The sequence below is a fragment of the Schistocerca americana genome, chromosome 2 (genome assembly GCF_021461395.2).
Source record: "Schistocerca americana isolate TAMUIC-IGC-003095 chromosome 2, iqSchAmer2.1, whole genome shotgun sequence".
Taxonomy (NCBI): Eukaryota; Metazoa; Arthropoda; class Insecta; order Orthoptera; family Acrididae; genus Schistocerca; species Schistocerca americana.
The window spans coordinates 132,481,452-132,504,156 of record NC_060120.1 but is presented as its reverse complement, the minus strand read 5'-3'; the positions used below and the strand labels follow the sequence as shown (position 1 = coordinate 132,504,156).

Below are 22,705 nucleotides of genomic sequence, written 5' to 3'. Positions count from 1 at the left end.
TGTGATGTGTCTAAAAAGTCCGGTGAACTCTATCAGACAACAAACGAAACAAATGATAGGAGGGTGGTTTGAAAGGTTCTCGGAATCGCCAAGAGAGGTCAGCGCTAGCACAATGAGTTGTTCACGTGATATTCATTGGACTGTTGCGTGTAAACATGTGCCATGTTAGTGCTCTTGGAAGACAGCTGTGGTGGAGACCTGGCTCTGTTGTTGTTCCAGCATAGTGATTTGCGAAAATGGAAAAAATCAATATTCAATCAGTGATTAAGTGCTTCGTAAAGAAAGGTATGAAAGTAAAGGACATTCATGCTGATTCCCAGAATACACAGGGGGACTCTGCTCCTTAATATTCAACTGTTGCCAAGTGGAAAAAAGAATTTAAATTTGGTTGGGGGAGATTAGATGATGATCCGCATAGTGGTTGGCCAGGTGTGTCACTACTCCAGAAATCATTGCAAAAGTGCACAAAATGGTCATGGAGGATTGCCGATTGAAAGTGTGTGAAATTGCTCACGCTTGCCAAATGTCATCTGAAAGGGTATATCACATTTTAACTGAAGAATTAGAAATGGAAAAAATTGTCTGCAAAATGGTTGCCATGGCTCTTGACGTGAAGCGATGCACACGTGTCCTGTCACCTTGGCAAAATTACACGAACTAAGGTATGAATTGTCGCCACACCCACCTTATTCAACTGATATGGCTCCATCAGACTTCCATCTCATCCCAAAACTGAAAATTTTTCTTGTTGGATGAAGATTCACTTCAAACGAAAATTGATAGCCGGAGTTGACAACTATTTTTGAAGGCCGGGAGGAAACTCATTTTCGAGATGGGATCAAGGCAGTGGAACATCGTTGGACCAAGTGCATTAATCTACAAGGAGACTACATTGAAAAATTAAAAAAATTTCAGTGTTGTAAGTACTTTTTTTCTGTTCAGTTCTGAGAACTTTTCAAATCACCCTCGTACATCAAATGTTCTTTATTGCCCTTCAAAATAGTCGCTACCCACTACAACACACTTTTGCCAACACTCGTACAGCTTCTGAAATCTATCAGCAAAGGCCTCCTGTGGAATCGATCACAGAACAGCTGCCACAAGACGTTTGATGGCATTCACGTCCGCACAACGTTTACATTTCATGGCCACCTTCAAGTGGGGAAACAGAAGTTGGCAGGAGCCAGATCAGGGGATTATGGAGGGTGTTCAAGAACAGTTACCATCTTCTGCGCCAGGAATTGGCGCACATGGATCGCGCAGTGTGCAGGTGTGTTGTCATGGAGCAGCATCCATTTTCCGGTCCTGTGCAACTCGGACCAAACGCTGGATATGTAGCAATCAGTTCAAAATGGACTGGTAAAACACAGCATTAATGGTCTGACCTACAGCAACAAATTCCTTGTGAATGATGCTGTTGTTGTCGAAGAAGGCGATCAACAGTGTTTTCACGTTGGATTTTTGCAGACAGGTTTTTTTTTGTCATGAGGAAGATGGTGAGCACCATGACATCAGTTGCCGTTTTGATTCTGGATCAAACTGGTAGCACCAAATCTCATCTCCCGTGATGATGGTGCTCAGAAGCAATGGATCCTGGTCACACATGGAAATGAAATCACCAGCAGTTTCCATCCGTTTTGCTTTCTTCTCATCTGTGAGCTTGTGTGGCACAAATCAGGAGCAGATCTTCCGCTTACTCAAATCATCGTGGCTGATGGGGTTCATCATGTACTTGCTAATGCCCAATGCCTCCGCAATCAATGTGAGAGTCCGATGCCGTTCTTGTGCCAGCATTTGTCACACTTTCTCGATCTTTTTTGAGGTTCTGATTGTCGATGGCTGACTGGAACGTGGCTCATCCTCAGTTGTTTCCTTCCCTTCATGGAATTGTTTAAACCATTTATAAACACATTTTCTGCCCCAGCTGCCCTCCCGTACACCTGCACCAACATTCCATGTGCCTCTGTTGCAGTCTTCCCCAGTTTGTAACAGAACTAGATGTTTACACATTGCTCTATTGTGCCGTGACACTTCCTCTCACACTGACTACAGTCAGCTGATTGCAATCTGTTTACAGAGCCAATCACATGCAGTGCATGCTGTGTATCGATTCTCCTCAAGTCTCTGAAGACCACTGCGCATGCACGCACACATGCTCCAAGTTGCCGTTCAGTTATGGCACCATTCACCAAACTTTTTAGACACATCATGTATAAACAAAAACTTTTTACATTAACTATTGTCTACTGTCTAACCCATTGCCCAAGCCAAAAAGAGAGAGAGAGGAAGAGAAATTTTTGTCTGCAAATTATCTGTACTTTCTGTATCTATAGAAAAGTAACTGAGTTTATATGCTACTGCTTCTTTTAGAGGACAGGTGATGCGAGGATCCACAGTAACAAGAAACTGTAAACCATGTAATGCTGCAGCCAGTATTGTTGTTCCTCCATTCCTGTTAATTTCAGATGTGACTGAGTTTGCTTTGAATCGCCACTGGTGATTATCATTTGAGTCTACCTTTGTTGACAGCTATATCATTCTGGTAATGTTTGTTAGAATGACAGAAAATAAATAAACCCATTGTTACACTAGCAGGCTAGAGTTATAGTATTTTGTATGTATAACTAGCTGGCAAATCCCGCATTTATCGCGTATTCATTTTACCAATTTTCTAATAGAAATGAAACCATATATGTACACCTGCAGTAGACTTGGTTTGAGTTGATCCAGGACAGTTTCTGTATGTTGGGTGCAGCTGCTTCACATGTCTGCAATGCAGTTTTGTAAACATTTCTATGGCAACACTTCTTCGTAACTCTATAGACAACTATTGTTTTGGCCTACAGCCATTTGTGCTTTGCAGTTGAAAGCTGTCAAAAGCACTGCCAGGTATCACGGATTTCCTTAAGTTGACTCCAGTGTAGAAGTATTTAGTAGTAAAGAATAAATGTATTAAAAATGCATGCATGATACAGCATGTTTTCATGCATCTCGGTGTTTATGGTGTCATAACTCTTGAACTATGGGTCACACAATGATATATTTTGTAGGTACATTCAGCGGTATATGTGGATACTGTTTGTGAAATAAGTTGCGAATAAAGTTAGTAACAGGGAAGTAATAAATTTAAATGTCATGTGTGATACATCAGTTTTTCATGCATCTCAGTGTTCACGACATCATATCTCCCAATCTGTATGTCATACAATGATATAATTCTGGAGTTACATTCTGCAGCATATGTGGATACTGTCTGTGAAATATGTTGCTAATAAAATTAGTAGCAAAGAAGTAATAAATTTAAATGTCATGCATAATGCAGCAGTTTTTCAAATATCTCAATGTTTATGGCATCATATCTCCTAATCTATGTGCTATACATGTCACACAATGATATAATTTTGTAGGTGCATTTAGCAGCATACGTGTATACTGTCTGTGAAATATATTGCAAATAGAGTTAGTAGCTCAGAAGTAATAAATTTAAATGCCATGCATGATTTGGCAGTTTTTCACGCATCTCATTGTTTATGATTTTTCTCTCTCCTGAACTATGATAGGTAGGTGGTTCTTACCCCCACAGCACTTGTTGCCCGACAGTAAGGGATACATGTACCAAGTTTGATTGAAATAGGTCCAGTGGTTTAGAAGAAGATATGGAACACACAAACATACATCTGTTTTTATAATACAGGGCTATGTATGGATTTCTTCAGTAGTCACAAACAGAAAAGATATTCCCATGTATTGTAAATTCCCGGGTGAGAGCAACTGAAGTGTGTGAGGACTGTGCAGTGGATACTGAGCTAAGTAAATGTTTGCATTAAAATTGGTGGGTGCCCATCTTTTATATCATAATGAGGGAAGTGATACTGTCACTAAAAAAAAAAAAATCATCCTTCACACAATATTTAATGTGTATTATAAAGGTTGATACCATATTGCAGAAAATGTTGTTTTCTGTGAGAATGAAGCTGCAGCTGTTAACGAAACATGATGGGTAATATGAATATTAAAGGATGTGGACTTCAGTCATTGTACAATGATGTATTTGTGAATAGGAGCGATCATGTGACTGCAAAGAACAACACAAAATATCCGAAACATGGAAATTCTCACATTTGTTACAGTGATGAACACGTGTAAATCAGACTGACATAAGATCAATATGATTTAAATGAACTGAGGGCATGACACTCTGATAATTGTGAGTTTGTGTGGTTGTGTCTCTCTGATGGACAATGCCATAATCCATTCAGTGAAAACCAGCAAAGTCCATACTGCAAGTACTGGGAAAACAAATATCATCATCAGTTATAGAGCAGTGGCTTCTCCCACAACTTATCAGAAAGTGCGATTGGTGCTGCTGTTTGTCAGTGCCCACAAGTCTGCAACCGTTTGTTGTGAATCAGACAAGAATGCAAAACAACATGGAGACCAAGTCATTACAGTCCTGCAGAGGTTAAATAGGCACTGATACAATCATACATTGCAGAGAAAAACAGTATATTTAAAATTGGCGATGTTGAGAATCTTAGAAATGAAGCTCTCAAAAGTACAAAAGTCTCTGCTTGGGCAGACTGATAAAGACATGCAACTCGAAGATTAATAATGAGAAATTAGCAAGAATTCTGTTATGGAGCCTTTCATCATAAATCTTTATGAAACATACTAATCTTAATCAAACTATGAAGATGATGAAGTGAATTTATTAAACTGTGGCTGTTAAATCTGTGGTTGGACTGCAAATTATTACTAGCCAAGGCTCCATCTTTGGAACAGTGATTGTGTTTATATAGATAAATAAACCTCTTTTAGCAGCACATAGTTTATTATTTTTATTTTGGCCCCTGGCATATATCAGTGTTACTACACACACACTTACCCTAATCAGATTAAAAAAAGTGATTGACAGGTAGAGGTCTACGGAAGAGCTACCATAGCAGTAGCATATCAGAATATGAACTTGGTCACATCTTCTGTTGTGTTTGTTGCTGTGGATGACAATTACAGTTGTGGACATAACTACTGTGATGAATTTTCATTATGTGTGCTTTTTTTTGCTGTTGATTTATTTATTATACACAAAAGAATATCTCCAGCTAATAATAGTAAAAACGAATTCCGGCCTGAGCTGCTGAGTTGGTGGTCATGTGTGCATGAGGTGTGCTTGCTTGTGTGTAAGAATAGTGTGTATTTCTCTTTTGCTGATGAAGGCTCTGGTCAAAAGCTTTTTATGTGAGTGTCTTTTAATTGTGCCTGTCTGCAACTCAGTGTGTCATCTTTATGATAAGTAATTATGTATATTTTTCTACAAGATGGAATAACATTTGATCTCATTGTTGTCATCTTTGGTTGTCCATCAATTTCTTAATTTTCATGTCCAAAAATCATTTCTAAGTCTTATTTTTCTTGTTGTGTCCTATGATATTTCTGTCACGGTACCAGACAATTGCACTGTCTACCAAAGCAGTAGTTTATTGCCTACTATGTGCACAGCATTTTAATTGGGGTCTCTAAAATCTAATGTATAATAGTATTGCTAAGCATGTGCATCCCATGCAGCCATCTGCCTAGGCTGAAATGTCAGCACACAGACAGCAAACAGAACACTCTCTCTCTCTCTCTCTCTCTCTCTCTCTCTCTCTGTGTGTGTGTGTGTGTGTGTGTGTGTGTGTGTGTGTGTGTACAGAACCAATGCTCAGCTGCCTTCTTTCCTGCACACCACCCTAGACTTCTTCAGAATAGTGATAAATCCTTGAATTGGGAAAGTAAAAAAAAAAAATGTTAATGGAACATACCTGAACAACATTTGTTTTGCAGATGACGTTGTACTGTTTGCCTCTAGTGCCAATAAACATCAAGTACAAATAGAAGAATGTAATAGAGTAGATCTGAAAGAAGTTAAAAAATCAGCTACAATGAGACTAAAGTAATTTATAACCAACATACTGAAAATAAAATAGTACAAATTGACGTTATCGTTATTGAACTGGTAGACGAGTGTTTGTATTTAGAACAGTTGAGGAGAATGACAATGAACTGCAAAAGAAACAAAGGGAAGAACAAAAATGGCAGTAAACTAAATAGGATTTTTGAGGAAAAGTAATGATTATATAGCTTTCAGGCCTCCTGCCATTATTTTCTTTGGTTAAGTACAGCAAAAAGCTTGACTCATTTTATTTACTGTAGAAATATTTTTCTATTCACTAATTTGCAAATTTAATAAAAAATATTTTCCTGTATTTGCAAAAGAGCATGACAATTCATAGAAAATGCCTTTCAATGGATTCGCTACTTGACTTAGAAGTTTTCTTTTATTAAATGATTCTAAGACCTCAAGTATCTCAGTACCTGTGAAAGGCATAAATAGGACTAACTCTCTGATACCATTTCCATTGTGTTTTTGTTATTGCCTTGGCACCAATTCGTTTTGGCATGTAATTCTATGTTTTTTAATCATGAAGTGTTTGTGACTACAAATATAAATTTAATTAATGTTAATACCATTATATAATTACGTGGTAAAAGAGAAAGCAACATTTGTGTTTCTCAAATTGTTATATTTTTAAAAAGTATTCCATCAGAGGCTCATTATTTCAGTCCATTTGATTAACTCTTCAGAAGCAACTGAATATGATGAATATTATTTGCAGGAGTGAAAACTCTCACCTGCCAAGCAGAATAAATGATACTGATAATCAGTGTGAGATAGCAGACACCAATAAACCCAACAGTGCTTTTTTGAAACATTCTTCCAGCAGCAGTAGTCTCCCTAAAAAGCATGTAGCCTTCCAAGACTTATGTAAGTATGACAGTTGTAAATGTGTTTTTAAATATAGACTGACTACTGTAACAATGAAACAAAGAGAGGTCATACCATACCAGTTTTATTACTGTTTTCCATTTGAAATGCAAGCATAAAATATAAGTGACAGTGGTTTGTTACAATTATAAATATTTGTTAGCTTTCACTTTTGTTAATTTTTGGCATTTCAGTCTTTAGTTTGTCCCATAAAAGTTTTTTCTTGCAGACTTTTGTGTGTAATAACTTTTCTCTGTACCATGACAACAGCAAATATCATGACCACAATACAAGAATGAAAAACAGTTTGCACATTAAATGGAAGTCTGTGGTTCAAAAAGGAGTTTATTACTCCAGCAGTAAGCTGTTTAATGCGCTCCCACCACATATCAAATGCCTTCATAAACAATTGCCAAAATTCAAACAAGTTCTGAAAGAGTACCTAACAGAGAAATCTTTTTATACAGTTCATTAATTTTTGAGATAAAATAAATACCACTACTAAACTCACAATTGTTTTACAAAAACTCATTTTGAGCACTATCATAGCCATTAAAAATCTGGGTTTTGGAATTCATGTATTTATTTATTGATTGTAATACTTAACTTTGCTTCCTGTATATATTACTGATTCTTCCTCAGTGTGGCACAACTTTACGTTAATTGAGTGTATGTTTGTAACCTGATATTTTATTTACATTATATCTTGTATTGTACTTGTGTAAGTTACCTCTGAGCTATATACAATTTGAACCATTTCATATCCTTGTGATTTCCTCACTATCTGGACCTAAAGAACACAAAATAAGTAAAAATAAATAAATAAATAAAGCTGAGCTTGTTTAAGTTTGAAAGTGCTATTTGAGCTGTTACAGTCTCTGATAATGTCTCCAGCATCAAGAGATGAAATGCTAGGGACAGAAACATGCTATGGAATATGGATTGATGCCCATAAAATAAAAATCACCATGGACACAAATACTGGCCCTGAAAGCTTGCATTGTATAGCACCTTTTTTATCATCAAAAACTCTTACTGCTAGCAGTCTTAAGTATTTTTGTATTTAAGTTGTCCTGTTGTGCCTCACATTTTGGGAATATTTTCCTTGTTAAGTGCAATTTTACTATGTTGTGATATGTAAATCATAATGCTTGGTTTGTGTGAAATGATGCATCTCTCTGTGAACTGCAGGGATTTTCAATAACCTGTTATTCAGTAACTGGCAGAAGCTCATCATTAACACCCACTTACACATGACAAACTCATTCAACTTTAAGAAGGCTGCAATAACAGAAACCACTTGTACATCTCTCCTTTCATATGAGAGGAGTGACAGTGGTGTTGAGAAACAGCTGAAATCATTAAAATTGAACAAAGCTCCTGGCCCCAATGGAATCCCAATCAGATTCTATACCAAATTTGCGGCTGAGTTAGCCCCTCTTCTAACTACATACTGTTGTAAATCGCTCAAACAAAAAAACCATACCCAGTTCTTGGAAAAAGGCACAGGTCACACCTATCTACAAGAAGGGTAGTAGAAGCGATCCTCAAAACTACTGTCCAATATTCTTGATATCAATTTGTTGTAGAATCTTAGAACATATTCTGAACTCAAACATAATGAGGTACCTTGAACAGAATGACCTCCTCAGTGCCAACCAGCATGGGATTTGAAAACATCAATCATGTGAAACCCAAATCACACTATTCTCACATGCTATACTGAAAGCTTTGGATCAAGGCAACCAGGTAGATGCAGTATGTCTTGATTTCCGAAAAGCATTTGACTCGGTACCGCACCTATGCTTACTGTCAGAAGTGCGATCATATGGGGGTATCAAGTGAAATTTGTGACTGGATTGTGACCTTCTTGGTAGGGAGGACACAGCATGTTATCTTGGATGGAGAGTCATCAGATGTGCCCCAGGGAAATACGATGGAACCCTTGCTGTTCATATTGTATATTAATTACCTTGTAGACAATATTATATTAAAAACAGGCTTTTTATAGGTGACACAGTTATCTCTAATGAAGTACTGTCTGAAAGAAGCTGCATAAATATTCAGTCAGATCTTGATACGATTTCAACTTGATGCAGAGATTGGCAACTTGTTTTAATGTTCAGAACTGTAAAATTTTCCACTTCACAAAATGAAAAAAATGTGGTGTCCTATGACAATCATATCAGTGATTCACTGTTGGAATTGGCCAACTCATACAAACAGATAACTGGACAGATAAAAAATCTACTCACTAAGCAGTGGCAGAACACACACATAAGACATTTGTAGCTGGCAAGCTTTCGGAACCAGTGGCTCCTTCTTCAGGCAGAAAGGTTGAAGGGAAGAGAAGATGGGTGAAGGAAAAGGAGTGGAGAGGTCTAAGAAAAGGGGCAGATTTTGGGAAAGTCATCCAGACCTGCAGGTCAGCAAAGACTTCATTGGACGAGATTTGCAAAGCTGAGAGTTTGAAGGTGGAAGAAAGGGCAATATGCATACAGACATTACTGCTTAAACATCATCATGAGTTAATGAGAGTGAAAAGCTAAGTGCATTGAACATAACAGAGGTGGGAGGGGGCAATGAAAAATTGAGAAGGACAATGAAAGATGTAGAAAACGAAAACATAGTGAGGCAAAGAGTAGTTACAGTGAAGAAATACTGAGACCAAAGAAATTAACATAAATTTAGGCGAGGTGGGTGGCAAGAACCGAGGACTCGTTGTAGTGCTAGTTACCACCTGCGGAGTTCTGAGAAACGTGTCTGGGGGAAGAATCCAGATGTGTGTGGTGAAACAGGCGCCGATGTCATGAATGTCATGTTGTAGAGCGTGCTCTGCAACAGGATATTGTGGTGGCGCCCCCTACGATCTCTATATAAGCGGCGGCCCCAGCTCCTAGCAGCCAGTCGTCGACTCACCTCGGAAGATGTTCTCCGTAGTTGAGAACGAAATGTCAGGGAGAAGAAGTTCTACAGATCGACCACGGCAACTTAGCCCGGAAGAGTTTACTGATAAAGACGCCGGCCGTGAAAGCCTACATGGAAGGATATTGCAAGTTGCCATAATACACCCCCTGCCTATACCCATTCATCCTGATTGATAATTTGTTGGTAGTCGTGCCGATGTAGAAGGCCGAACATGTTTACATAACAACTGGTATAATTACGTGTTGTTTCACAGATGGTTCTCCCTTTAATAGTATATGTTTTGCCAGTTACAGGGCTGCTATAGGTGGTGTTATGTAGGTGCATAGGGCAAGTCTTGCAGTGGGGACACTCACAGGGGTAGGAGCACAGGGTAGGGAGATGATTGCAGATAGAGCATAGGTTCTGACCAAGAATATTGCGGAGGTTGAGAGGGCAACGAAAAACTATTCTAGATGTGGTGGGCAAAATTTCAGACACAATGGATCTCATTTCAGGGCATATTATAGGAATTCATGGCCATGTTGAAGTAGCTGATTAACACATTCCAGACCAGGATAATACTGTGTCACAAATGGGTGTGCTCCGAAGTGGTTTTTTGGAGGAATCAGCAGTAGCAGGATTCAGTGTGATGGCCAGGGAAATCTGCTTTGTAACTAGGCTAGTGGGGTAATTACATGCAGTGAAGGCTGAGGTGAGAATGGTGGTGTACAGTTGTAAAGAGTCTGCATCCGCACAAATATGTTTGCCTTGGATGCCAAGGCTGTACGGGAGGGAACATTTGACATGGAAAGGATGGCAACTGTCAAAATGTAGGTACTGTTGTTTGTTGGTAGGTTTAATGTGGATGGAAGAGAATAGGTGGCCTTCAGTGAGGACAAGATCAACATCAAGGAAAGTGGCATGGGATTCGGAATAGTACCATGTGAAATTTAATAGGGAGAAGGTATTCAGAGATTCCAGGAATTTTAGCAGGTCAGCCTCATCATGAGTCCATATACTAAAGATGTCATCAATGTATCTAAAACAAACCAGGGGCTTAAGACTTATGAATCCCAGGAAAGCCCCCTCAGAGTGACCCATGAAATGATTGGCATAGGAAGGAGCCATCCTGATCCCTGCAGCCGTGCCCCTGATCTGTTTGTATGTCTGCCTCTCAAAGTTGAGTACGAAGGATGGCACAGGTCTTGAATCATGTGGGCACTGACTTAGGAAATGTTCAGCAGCAGACAGACCATGTATGTAGGGGATGTTGGTATAGAGTGACTTGGCGTCAATGGTAACAAGCAAAGTGTGTTTTGGGAGTGGGATGGGCAAGGATTTCAGACGATCTAGGAAATGATTGGTATCTTTGATGTAGGAGGGGAATATTTATACTATGGGTTGCAGGTGTTGATCAACTAAGGCAGATATACGTTCGGTGGGTGCTTTGAAGCCAGCAGCTATAGGATGGCCAGGATGATTGGGTTTGTGGGTCTAAGGAAGAAGGTAAAGATGGTGGTGCATGTTTTGGGTGGGGTGAGAAGTTCTGTGGATTGAGGTGTTAGTCCTTGTGAGGGGCCTGAGGCTTTAAGAAGGAACTGCAGGGCAGGTTGAATCACAGAGATGGGATGTTGATGGCAGACACTGTATGTGTCAGACAGCTGGCTTAGACCTTCACTAACATACTCCTTTTGGCCAAGTACTACAGTGGTAGATCCTTTGTCTGCTGGGAGGTTCATGATGGAGTTGTCAGCTTTTATGGAACATAGAGCCTGGAGTTCTGCAGAGGACAGGGTAGGGTCATGTTGTAGGGATCTGTGGAAGGGCTGTGAAACAGTGCTGGATGTGAGGAATTCTTGGAAGGCATGTAACAGATGATTTTGAGGTAGTGGTGGTGGATCAAGTTGGGATTGTGGTCTGAACTGTTCAAGGCAGGGTGCAGTGCCAGGTTTGCTGTTGGAAAGGTTTTTGGATTGGGTTGCAAAGTGATATTTCCTATGGATATTACATGTGAAGGAAAGTAGCTCCTTCACCAAAGGAGCATCTTCAAATGCAGGTTTAGGGCTGAAAGTGAGCCCTTAGATAATACGCATAATTCAGGAGGGGAGAGTGCTTTAGATGAGAGGCATGTACTGTTGAGACTGGTTCTTGGGGTTACGGGTTATTCTTGGTCTGGGAGGTAGTGGTGAAGGCTGTGGGATGTTAAGGAGGTTGGCCAAGCTCAGTTTGTAGGAGAGAAGTGTTGGTTGATGTTGTGGCTGTATAGGAAGCTGCAGAGGGACAGGAAGGGAAACACTACAGTTCAGATAGTTTAGGAGGAGGTGAGATAACTTTTTGAGATAAAGTCTGGCGTGTTGTTGCAGTTTGAAGTTGGCTAGGTGGATGATACCATTCAAGGAAACATGAGGGGCAGATAACTGCAGGATTTTGTAGAAGGAGAGAAGTCTGGTAGAATGTAAATTGGCAGATGAGGCATATAGGTCACAGATCAGCCAGGTAAGACCAAGAGATTGGTATATTTGAAACTGTAAAAGAGCCTGGTGTAGTGTAGTATTGCATCCAGAAACATGGACTTACAATGTTAGGTCTTTTGGAGTAACTCCAAGGAACAGGCAGATTTCAAGAAACAGAATGTGGGATCTTAGTTTTGATAGTAAAAGAGCATGTTTTCAAAAAGAACAGATGTAATATGAGATGGGATTCATCATTGCAAGAGAGGACAGTTTGGAGAGTTAGAAATCTTGGGAGTGGCAAATAAATAAGCAAGGGGGTGGAAAAAATAGAAAAATGGAAGAATAGCCAGGAAAAAAGTTGGAAAAATTGGAAAAATTCATATGAAAATCATTAATAAGAGGTAAGGAGTGTGTGGTCTACATGATATGAAAAAAAAAGTGATTGGAAAAGAAAAAAGGAAAAATCAATTGGGAAAGTCATGAAACAGGTGTAATTTTAAGAACTGTGTAAACAGAAGTGAATGTCATAGGAGAAAATGTAAACTACTTAGCTTGGCAATTAAAGTGACGTAACAGACAGCGATAAAAGTCGATCAGAGCAGTTTGCCAACAACCTTTTCATGGGTTGCTTTGAGGAGGCTTTCCTTGAATCCATGTCTTTAGTCACTGGTTTGGTTTAGATACATTGATGATGACTTTACCATGTGGACTCATGGTGCGGCTGACCTGCTAAAATTCCTAGAATATCTGAATACCTTCTCCCTATTAAATTTCAGATGGTACTACACTTGAGTCCCATGCCACTTTTCTTGATGTTAATCTTGTCCTCACTGAAGGCCACGTACTCTCTTCCATGCACATTAAGCATACCAACAAACAACAGTACCTACATTTTGACAGTTGCCATCCTTTCCATGTCAAACATTCCCACCCATACAACCATGGCATCCAAGGCAAATGTATTTGTTGGATGCAGACCCTTTACAGCAATACACCACCATTCTCACCTCAGCCTTCACTGCACATAATTACCCCACCAATCTAGTTAAAAAGTGGATTTCCTAGGCCATCACATGCAATCCTGGTACTGCTGATCCCTCCAAAAAACAACTTCAGAGCACACCATTGGTGACTCAGTATTATCCTGGTCTGGAATGTGTTAATCAGCTACTTCAACAGCGACATGACTTCCTAAAATATCCCCTGAAATGAAATCCATCGTGTCTGAAATTTTGCTCACCACATCTAGAATAGCTTGTCAGACCCTATGTTCCTTCTGCACCCACCTCCCTAACCTATGGCTCCTACCCCTGTGACCGCCCCCACTGTGAGACTTGGCCCGTGCACCCTCCTACCACCACCTATAACACTCCTGTAACTGGCAAAACAGGTACTACCTAAAGGAGAGCCACCTGCGAAATGACATGTCATATACCAGCTGTTAGGTAAACACTGTTTGGCCTTCTATATCGCCATGACTACCACCAAATTATCAATTAAGATGAATAGACATAGGCAGGGGGGTGTATACTGGCAACTTACAATACCCTGTTGTAGAGCATGCTCTACAACAAGACATTCGTGACCTCGGCACCTGTTTCACCACATGTGCCATCTGGATTCTTTCCTCAGACACCAGTTTCTCAAAACTCCACAGGTGGGAACTAGCACTACAAAATATCCTTGGTTCTCACCTTCCACCTGACCTTAATTTATGTTAATTTCTTCTGTCTCAGCATTTCTTTACTGTAACTACTCTTTGCTTCACTCCGTTTTAGTTTTCCACATCTTTCATTGTCTTTCCCATCAATTTTTCACCGTCCCCCTTCCACCTCTGTTATGTACAATGCACTTAGGTTTTCACTCTTATTAATGCGTGATATTTAAGTAGTAATGTCTGTATGCATATTACCCTGTCTTCCATCTTTAAGCTCTCAGGTTTTCAAATCTCATCCAATGCAGTCCCCAACAGTCAGTCTTTCCCGTACGGTAAGTCTCTCCTGACCCATGGTTCTGGGTGACTTTCCTGAAATCTAGCCATTTTCCTAGACCTCTCCGGTCCTTTTCCGTCACCTATCTTCCTTCCCCTTCATTTGTTCTGCCTGAAGAAAGAGCCACTGGCTACGGAAGCTTGCCAATTACAACTGTCTTTTATGTGTGTGTTCTGCTGCTGTTTGGTGAGTAGATTTTTTGTCTATCCAATTAAATAATGTTGCCAGTAATTGTTTGTTTTCGTTGCTATAAATAAATACCTGGGTGTAATGCCTTGTAGGGACATGAAATGAAATGATCACTTAGATTCAGTTGTGGCCAAAGCAGGTGGTAGACTTCGGTTTATTGGTAGAATAGTGGGGAAGTGAAATCAGTCTACAGAGGAGATTGCTTACAAATCACCCGTGTCACTGATTCTAGAATATTGCTCAAGTGTGTGGGACCCATACCAGATAGGACTAACTGAGCATGTTGTACGTATACAGAGAAGGGCAGAATGAATGGTCACAGATTTGTTTACTCATTGGGAGAGTGTCACAGAGATACTAAAGAAACTGAACTGGAAGATTCTTGAAGATAGACATAAACTATCCCGAGAAAATCTGTTAACAATGTTTCAAGAACTAGTTTCAAATTATTATTCTAGGAATATACTACAACCCCCTATGTATCGCTCATTTAGGGATCTTGAGGATAAGATTAGAATACTTACTGCACACTCTGAGGCAATCAAAGAATCATTCTTCCTATGCTGCGTGCATGAATGGAGCAGGAAGAAACCCTAATAACTGTTACAATGGGACATATCCTCTGCCATGCACCTCATGGTGGTTTGCAGAGTATAGATGTAGATGTAGATGTAGTTATAGATATTCAATTTCTTCTCACCACACCGTGACTGCTGGTGTCACTGACCCAAACTGTTGACACAGGGTACGATGGACGGTTAGCCTTATATTGTTGATGCCAAACACACACACATGCAGTTGCAGAGTGGAGTGGAGTTGACTGCAGGAACAGTGGTGGCTCACTACAGAAACACCATTTTCTTCATCAACCATACACACTGCCCCATAAAAGAAGTAAAGTTTCCAGAACAGAAGAAGAAAACAAAATGAAACTCTATGGGTTGAGAGGCTGTTTTAGATGTTATTTCAGTGATTAAAAAATCAAGTCAAATTTGCAGATAATTTCACTGTATGACCCCACCTATCTGTATGCCTGAATTTCTGAGTGCATGCCAACATCACACAGCCAGTTCATAGATATGTGTGCAGTTTGTGGACAAGCATTATCCTGTTGGAAAATGGCACCATGAATCTGTTGCATGAGAGGTAACGCATGGCGACACAGGGTGACAATGTATACTGTTGTGCCTTAAGATTTCCTCAGTCAGTACTGACCATGACATGAAGTCATGCCTGATATCCCCCACACCTTGATGCCAGAAGTAACACCACAGTGCCTCTCCAAAACATTGGAAGAATGGGACCTCCGCCCAGTTTGCTGCCATACTTGCCAACAGTGGTAATCTGGGATAATGCAGAATCTTGAATCATCATTATTCATTAAAACACAGCTGTTAGTGCTGTGGTATTAACAGCAGCCTAACTCCACTAAACTGGTGGTAAGTCTGGGGTCCCACAAGGTGTGGTATAGGAGGAATCAGAGGAGTAACACCTTGTTAAAAAAATCTTAGATCACCTAGCCTGGGTAATAGCACCATGTAAGGGCTCCTAACCAAGAATATGATAAAGGTCACAGTGACAGCTGTGGCAGAAAACGAGTCCTTTGGAGGCATAGCTGGTAGAAGAGGCACTCTCTCTCTCTCTGTCTCGGGGTTAATTAAGAGGGAAGTTGCTGCATTTTAGCTGATTGGGTTGGCTCTGTGAAGGCTAAGGAAGAAAATCCTACTTTAAAAATCACACGTCCTCCAGCAGAGGTTGTATGTAAGGCTGACAACCCACCCACAGAAAAACATCTGTTGTGAAACTTCAGAAAAGGGATACCAGACAGATCAATCAAGATGGACTTTGCATGGAAATAATTGATGGTAATGGACAAATAAATAGGGGGAGGGGGGGGGGGGGGAGAAAACATGGAGAGTAAGCTAGATTTATTGATTGTAACTTGGAATGTGGGACTTATGTACTGCCTGGGAGCCGTGAGAATGCTGCTGGATCAAATAACAAAATTGAAGTATGGTGTCATAGTGCTGCAAGAACTAAGGTGGTGTGGAAGTGGGATTCTCGAAACGAGATAAGCTAATATATTTTACAGCTACAATGAGAGGAAGTACAAGTTTGTCACAGGTTCATGGTACATCACCAACTAAAACATTTGGTAATTGGCTTTACACATACTAATCCAAGATTATTAACTCTTTGGGTAAAGGGGAAATTCTTTCATTACTCTATAATTGATGTCAATGCATTAATGAAAAAATCAGAGGAAGAAGAGAAGTAGCACTCTATGAACTTAAGGAAAGAATATGTTATGGCATTAGAATAACAGCTGGTGCCCCAAATGCTGAAGCGGTGAAAGAACAGATCTTTAGATCAACACTAGGACTTTAGAGGAAACATATTATAAGTAATGATAACAGAACAAGGCTTATATAAATTGCAGCACCCAGAAATATAGTGATGGGTTCAACACTGTTCTCATGTAAAGAAATACACAAAGGAACACTGACATCGTCAAACTGACCATGCAAGGCACAGATCAGATCTATTGGGTGTGAGAAGCCTTAGAGGCCCAAGTATAGATTTTGATCATTTTCTGATTTGGGTTTGAATGAAGGTTAGGATCTCCAGTGCAGTGCAAGGAACACAACCCAGTATGACTAAATATACTGTAGTATGTTTAGAATCAACTAAAATTAGAGAACAGTACCATGAGAGGATAACACAACTACTCAAAAAAGCTGGAGAATGCATAAACATTGAATACCAGTGGGAAATAATTAAAGAAGCAGTGGGGAAATCAACAAATGAAGTGCTAGAAAGTGAACTAAGGCATATGAGGTCTCCATGGTTTGATGCAGAGTGTGAAATAGAAAAGAACAAGGCATAAAAAAGATCCTACAGTCACAGTGTGCAAGAAGCATGATGAGAGACTATAAAGAAAGAAGATTGAAAAAAGGGCCAACTGAAGAAGAAAGAGAGAGTGCGTGGAAGCAAAATGAATTGATGGGCCTTCTGAAGAGTAAGGATGAGGCAAGGAAATTTTAGAGAGGAATGAATGCAACATTGAAACCCTTCAGTGGTAAAACAAGCCTGATAAAATATGTATGGGGAAAGAGATACGTTGAAGATGGCACCAACACTTTGACAAATACCTGTACCCCAGAATAACAGACTCATCAGGGTTACATGGAGGAGATAGGTCCACCAAACCTAAAAGAAATGAGAACTGCCATGAAGAAACTGAAAAAACAACAAGGAAGCAGGAAGAGACTGTATCTCGGCACAGCTGCTTAAGCCAGGAGGATCGAACTTCAAGGGATCTCTTTAAAGACAATTACTTTGATGTGGAAAGGGGGGAAAATGCCCACCAATGGAAAGAAATAATATGCCCCATATATGAGGAAGGTTAGTTAGAATCAATAAGCTCCTAATTATTTAAAGATGTGAACTTACATGTATAAAACAGCTGCAAACATCTGATTACTTTACAAATGAGTTAATGTGTTAAATGTTTGACATTAAGCAAGAAAAAGTTTAGAGAAGGTTTGAAATAATATTTAAAGTTTGTTGGAAGTCTCTAAGTGTTATCATTATGGAACACTAGTTGAAGAGAGTCTGGAAAATTTCACTCCATTTTAAGCAAAAGCAAGTCTTTCAAGCATCTCATTGTTTATGATGTCGTATCTCTAGAACTATATGTTTTACAATGAAATAATTTTTCAGGTACATTCAGTGAGATATGTAGATACTGTCTGCAAAGTTTGCTGTAAATAGAGTAAGTAGTAAAGAAGTATTGCATTGAAAAATTGTGCCTGACGCAGAGCCCCCTGTGTGTTCAGGGATTAGAATAGGCCCGAGGTATTCCTGCCTGTCATAAGAGGCGACTAAAAGGAGTCTCTCACGTTTTGGCCTTTACGTGATGGTCCCCTATAGGGTTTGACCTGCATTTTTCAAAATGTTCCCAAAGAGTGAGCCAATTGGGAAAGGGCGCCTTACATGGTGCATTGTGTCCATCATGCACCGAGACCTATTGCATCCTTCGTAAACGCGGATCTGCACTTCTGCTCATTCTCCAACTGTTGGGTGAGGTCACCCTCCTGGGTGTGTATTTTTCCATCAACTGTGCAATATCGTTTTCTGCACTCACAATGATAATGGACTTATTTGCTTGGTTGCACCTGATATCCAGCACGGTAGCCAGGCCGTTGTAGTGGGGCTGCCATGTACCCTGTTGGTTGTAGCCCCCGACCACACAGGGATCGCTCTGCTAATACCTGCACCGTTAACCCCCCGTGTATGCCAAGGAACAGATCCCCATCTCCCTAGGGCATCGGGACTCCTGGCAATGGCCATCCTGCCAGGTGGCCTGTCATAAGAGGCGACTAAAAGGAGTCTCACACGTTTTGGCCTTTATGTGATGGTCCCCTATAGGGTTTGACCTGCATTTTTCAAAATTTTCCCAAAGAGCGAGCCAAACACCAGCAGTCTCTAGGCGTTCATGGGCTCAATTCAGTGCACAGAAGTACGACCCTAAATCGTTCCCTCCTTGGCCACATCGTGGGAGGACGACAGGCTAAGGATGGCGAAGGCTCTTATTCACCCCAGTACCTTGTATGTTCGAGAGCTGATGGGGAATCTTTCACAATGATGAAGCTCCAGTTTTTTGTTGAGCATTTAGAGGACAAGTTTGGGGAGGTGGAGGGCTTGTCCAAAATGAGATCAGGGTCAGTCTTGATTGAAACAGCACCCTCTGCCCAGTCACGGGCGTTACTCACTTGTGACAAGCTGGGGGATGTTTCTGTAACCATCGTGCCCCATAAGACCTTAAATATGGTCCAGGGTATCATGTTTCACAGGGATCTTCTTTTGCAGTCCGGCGATGAGTTGCGTGCCAATTTAGAACATCGAGGTGTACATTTCATTTGGCGTGTCCACCACAGGGTCCAAGGGATAATCAGGTTACCACCAGTGCCTTCATCTTGGCCTTCGATGGTGATACATTACCCAAGAAGGTCAAGGTGATGGTCTACCGCTGTGATGTAAAACCCTATATCTCTCCCCCAATGCGGTGCTTTAAATGTTGGAAGTTCGGTCATATGTCTTCCCACTGTACTTCCAGCGTCACATGTCGAGATTGCAGATGCCCGTCATATCCCAATACTCCATGTGCCCCACCTCCCATCTGTGTCAACTGTGAGATCACCATCCGCCTTGCTTGCCAGACTGCAGGATTCTCCAGAAAGAAAGGAAAATCATGGAGTACAAGACCCTGGACTAACTGACCTACACTGAGGCTAAGAGGAAATTTGAACGCCTACATCCTGTACGCATGACATCCTCTTACACCCCCGCTACAACAGTTCTAGCCCCATCAGATCCACCAACCCCAGTCACCTCTCAGAGACAGAAGACTACACCTGCCACTTTGATGGTGAGGGGCACTTCCCTCCCTGTTGCTCCTGCACCACCTACTTCAGAAGCAACCCCCCCCCCCCCCCTCCCCACCCAAACATCAAACATCGAGGACGTCCGTCCTCATTTCTGAGCGAGAGAAGAGTACAACTTCTTCTGCTGCTAGCTGCTCTCGCTAGGAAGGGGTCCCTTGGCTCACTCCCTTCACAGGTTTCTGCTAGTGTGAAAGATGACACCTGCCTGTGGTAGAAGAGCTCAGAAGCAGCTGGTTGCAGGGCTTCACACTCATCCTCAGTCCTGGAGACTGAATCAGTGAAGTCCTCCCAGCCAGGGAAACCCAAGGAACAGCAATAGAAATCCAAAAAGAAGGTCCCCAAGACCAAAGGAATTGGGGTGGCACCCAAACCACCTCTACATTCAAGCTCTGCGTCTGCGGATGAGGTAGAGATTTTGGTGTCCAATGAGGACCTAGATCTTGCCGGACCCTCAGACAAAATGGATATAGACTACTCAGGCAAAAAGTCGGTGGCAGCAGAGGACACTGAGGCGTAAACTGCCTCATTGAATGTTCTATGCCTTCCCAGTCTCACAATGATGTTATCCTCCAGTGGAATTGCAGCAGTTATTAACACCGCCTGGCTGAGCTGCGGCAAATGTTAAGCTTTACACCTGCTTTCTGCATTGGCCTCCAGGAAACCTGGTTCCCGGAAATGGACCTCTGCCTCCATGGCTATAAGGGATACTACAGGAACCATAGCGACTATAATCGAGTGTCAGGTGGAGTTTGCGTTTATGTCCTAAACGCAGTCTGTCATGAACCTTTGCCCCTTCAAACCCCTCTTGAAGCTGTGGCTGTCAGAATAAGGACAACACAATAAATAACCGTCTGCAGTGTATATCTTCCACCAGATGGTGTAGTATCCCTGAATGTATTAACTGCACTGACTTATCAACTCCCTAAACCCTTCTTACTTTTAGGAGATTTAAATGCCCATAACTCCTTGTGGGGTGGCACTGTGGTTACTAGCTGTCTCTTAAATACTGGGGCCGCCACACATTTCAGTGTGGCTTGAGGTAGTTACTCAGCCATTGATTATCAATTTGCAGCCTAGGACTTCTCCCATCTATCCACTGGAGAGCACATTACGACCTGTGTGGTAGTGACCACTTCCCCATCTTCCTGTCACTGTCCCAGAATCAAGCCTACGGATTCCTGCCCAGATGGGCGGACTGGGAAACTTTCACCTCTGCTGTCACCTTTTATTCTACCCCACACGGGAACATCGATGTGATGGTTGAGCAGGTGACTACATCAATCATTTCTGTGGCAGAAAACACGATCCCTCGCTCTTTAGGGTGCCCCCGGCAAAAGACAGTTCCTTGGTGGCCGCTGGAAGTTGCTGAAGCAAATAAGGAGCATCGGCAAGCTCTGCAGCAGCGTAAGTGGCACCCTTCCCTGGAGCACCTCATAGCCTTTAAATGGCTCTGTGCTCGCGTTTGACATCTTATCAGACGATGGAAGCAGGAGTGTTGGGAGAGAGATGTCTCGACCATTGGGTGCCATATGTCACCTTCCCTAGTCTGGGCAAAGATCAAACGTGTTTTCGGGTACCAGACCCCAACAGGTGAACCCGGTGTTAACGTAAATGGTGTGTTATCTACTGACACAAATGTGATTGCCAAGCACTTTGCTGAGCACTGTGCTCGAGCCTCTGCATTGGAGAATTACCCCCCAGCCTTTCACCCTCTCAAACGCCAGCCGGAAGGGAAAGTCCACTCATTCATTACATGCCACATTGAATCCTATAATGCCCCATTTACAGAGTGGGAGCTCCTCAGTGCTCTTGCACATTGCCCCGACACAGCTCCTGGACCAGATCGGATCCACAGTCAGATGATTAAACATCTCTCATCTGACTACAAGTAACATCTCCTCGTCATCTTCAACCAGATGTGGTGCGATGGCATCTTTCCATCGCAGTGGTGGGAGAGCACCATCATTCCAGTGCTCAAACCCAGTAAAAACCCACTTGATGTGGATAGATATCGGCCCATCAGCCTCACCAATGTTCTTTGTAAGCTGCTGGAACGTATGAGTTGGCAGTTGGGTTGGGTCCTGGAGTCACGTGGCCTACTGGCTCCATGTCAGGGCGGCTTCCGCCAGGGTCGCTCTACCACTGATAATCTTGTGTCCCAGAGCCTGCCATCTGAACAGTGTCTTTCAGACACCAACACCTGGTTGCCATCTTTTTTTGATATATAAAAAGCATATGACATGACCTGGCGACAGCATATCGTTGCCACATTATACGAGTGGGGTCTCCGAGGCCCACTCCATATTTTTATCCAGAATTTCCTGTCACTTCGTACTTTCCGTGTCCAAGTTGGTGCATCCCATAGTTCCCACCCATATCCAGGAGAATGGGTTCTGCAGGGTTCTGTATTGAGTGTCTCTCTATTTTTACTGGCCATTAATGGTCTAGCAGCAGCTGTAGGGCCGTCCGTCTCACCTTCTCTGTATGCAGAGGACTTCTGCATTTCATACTGCTCCACCAGTACTGGTGTTGCTGAGCAGCATGTACAGGGAGCCATCCACAAGGCACAGTCATGGTCTCTAGCCCACGGTTTCCAGTTTCCCACCGCAAAGCGTTTGTTATGCACTTCTGTCTGTGTCATACCGTTCATCCAGAACCAGAACTGTACTTTAATGACGATCTACTCACTGTAGTGGAGACATATCATTTCTTAGGACTGGTTACCAATGTCAGATTGGCTTAGCTTCCTCACCTTCGTCAACTTAAGCAGCACCTCAATACCCTCCACAGCCCGAGCAACACCAACTGGACTGCAGATAGCTCTACGCTGCTGCAGCTCTGCAGCAACCTTGTTCAATCCCGCCTTGACTATGGGAGTCTGGTTTATGGTTCGGCGGCATCCTCAGCGTTGCG

The 22,705-nt window shown here is 41.7% G+C and overlaps 1 protein-coding gene across 1 annotated transcript in view; it reads left to right on the top strand.

Annotated features, from left to right (window-relative positions):
- LOC124595659 (zinc finger protein DZIP1) overlaps window positions 1–22,705 on the top strand; it is a 282,685-nt gene that overhangs the window by 227,335 nt on the left and 32,645 nt on the right. The window contains exon 14 of the mRNA XM_047134501.1: window positions 6,657–6,805. Within this exon, the coding sequence (XP_046990457.1) occupies window positions 6,657–6,805 (149 nt within the window). The remainder of the gene's footprint in view (window positions 1–6,656; window positions 6,806–22,705) is intronic.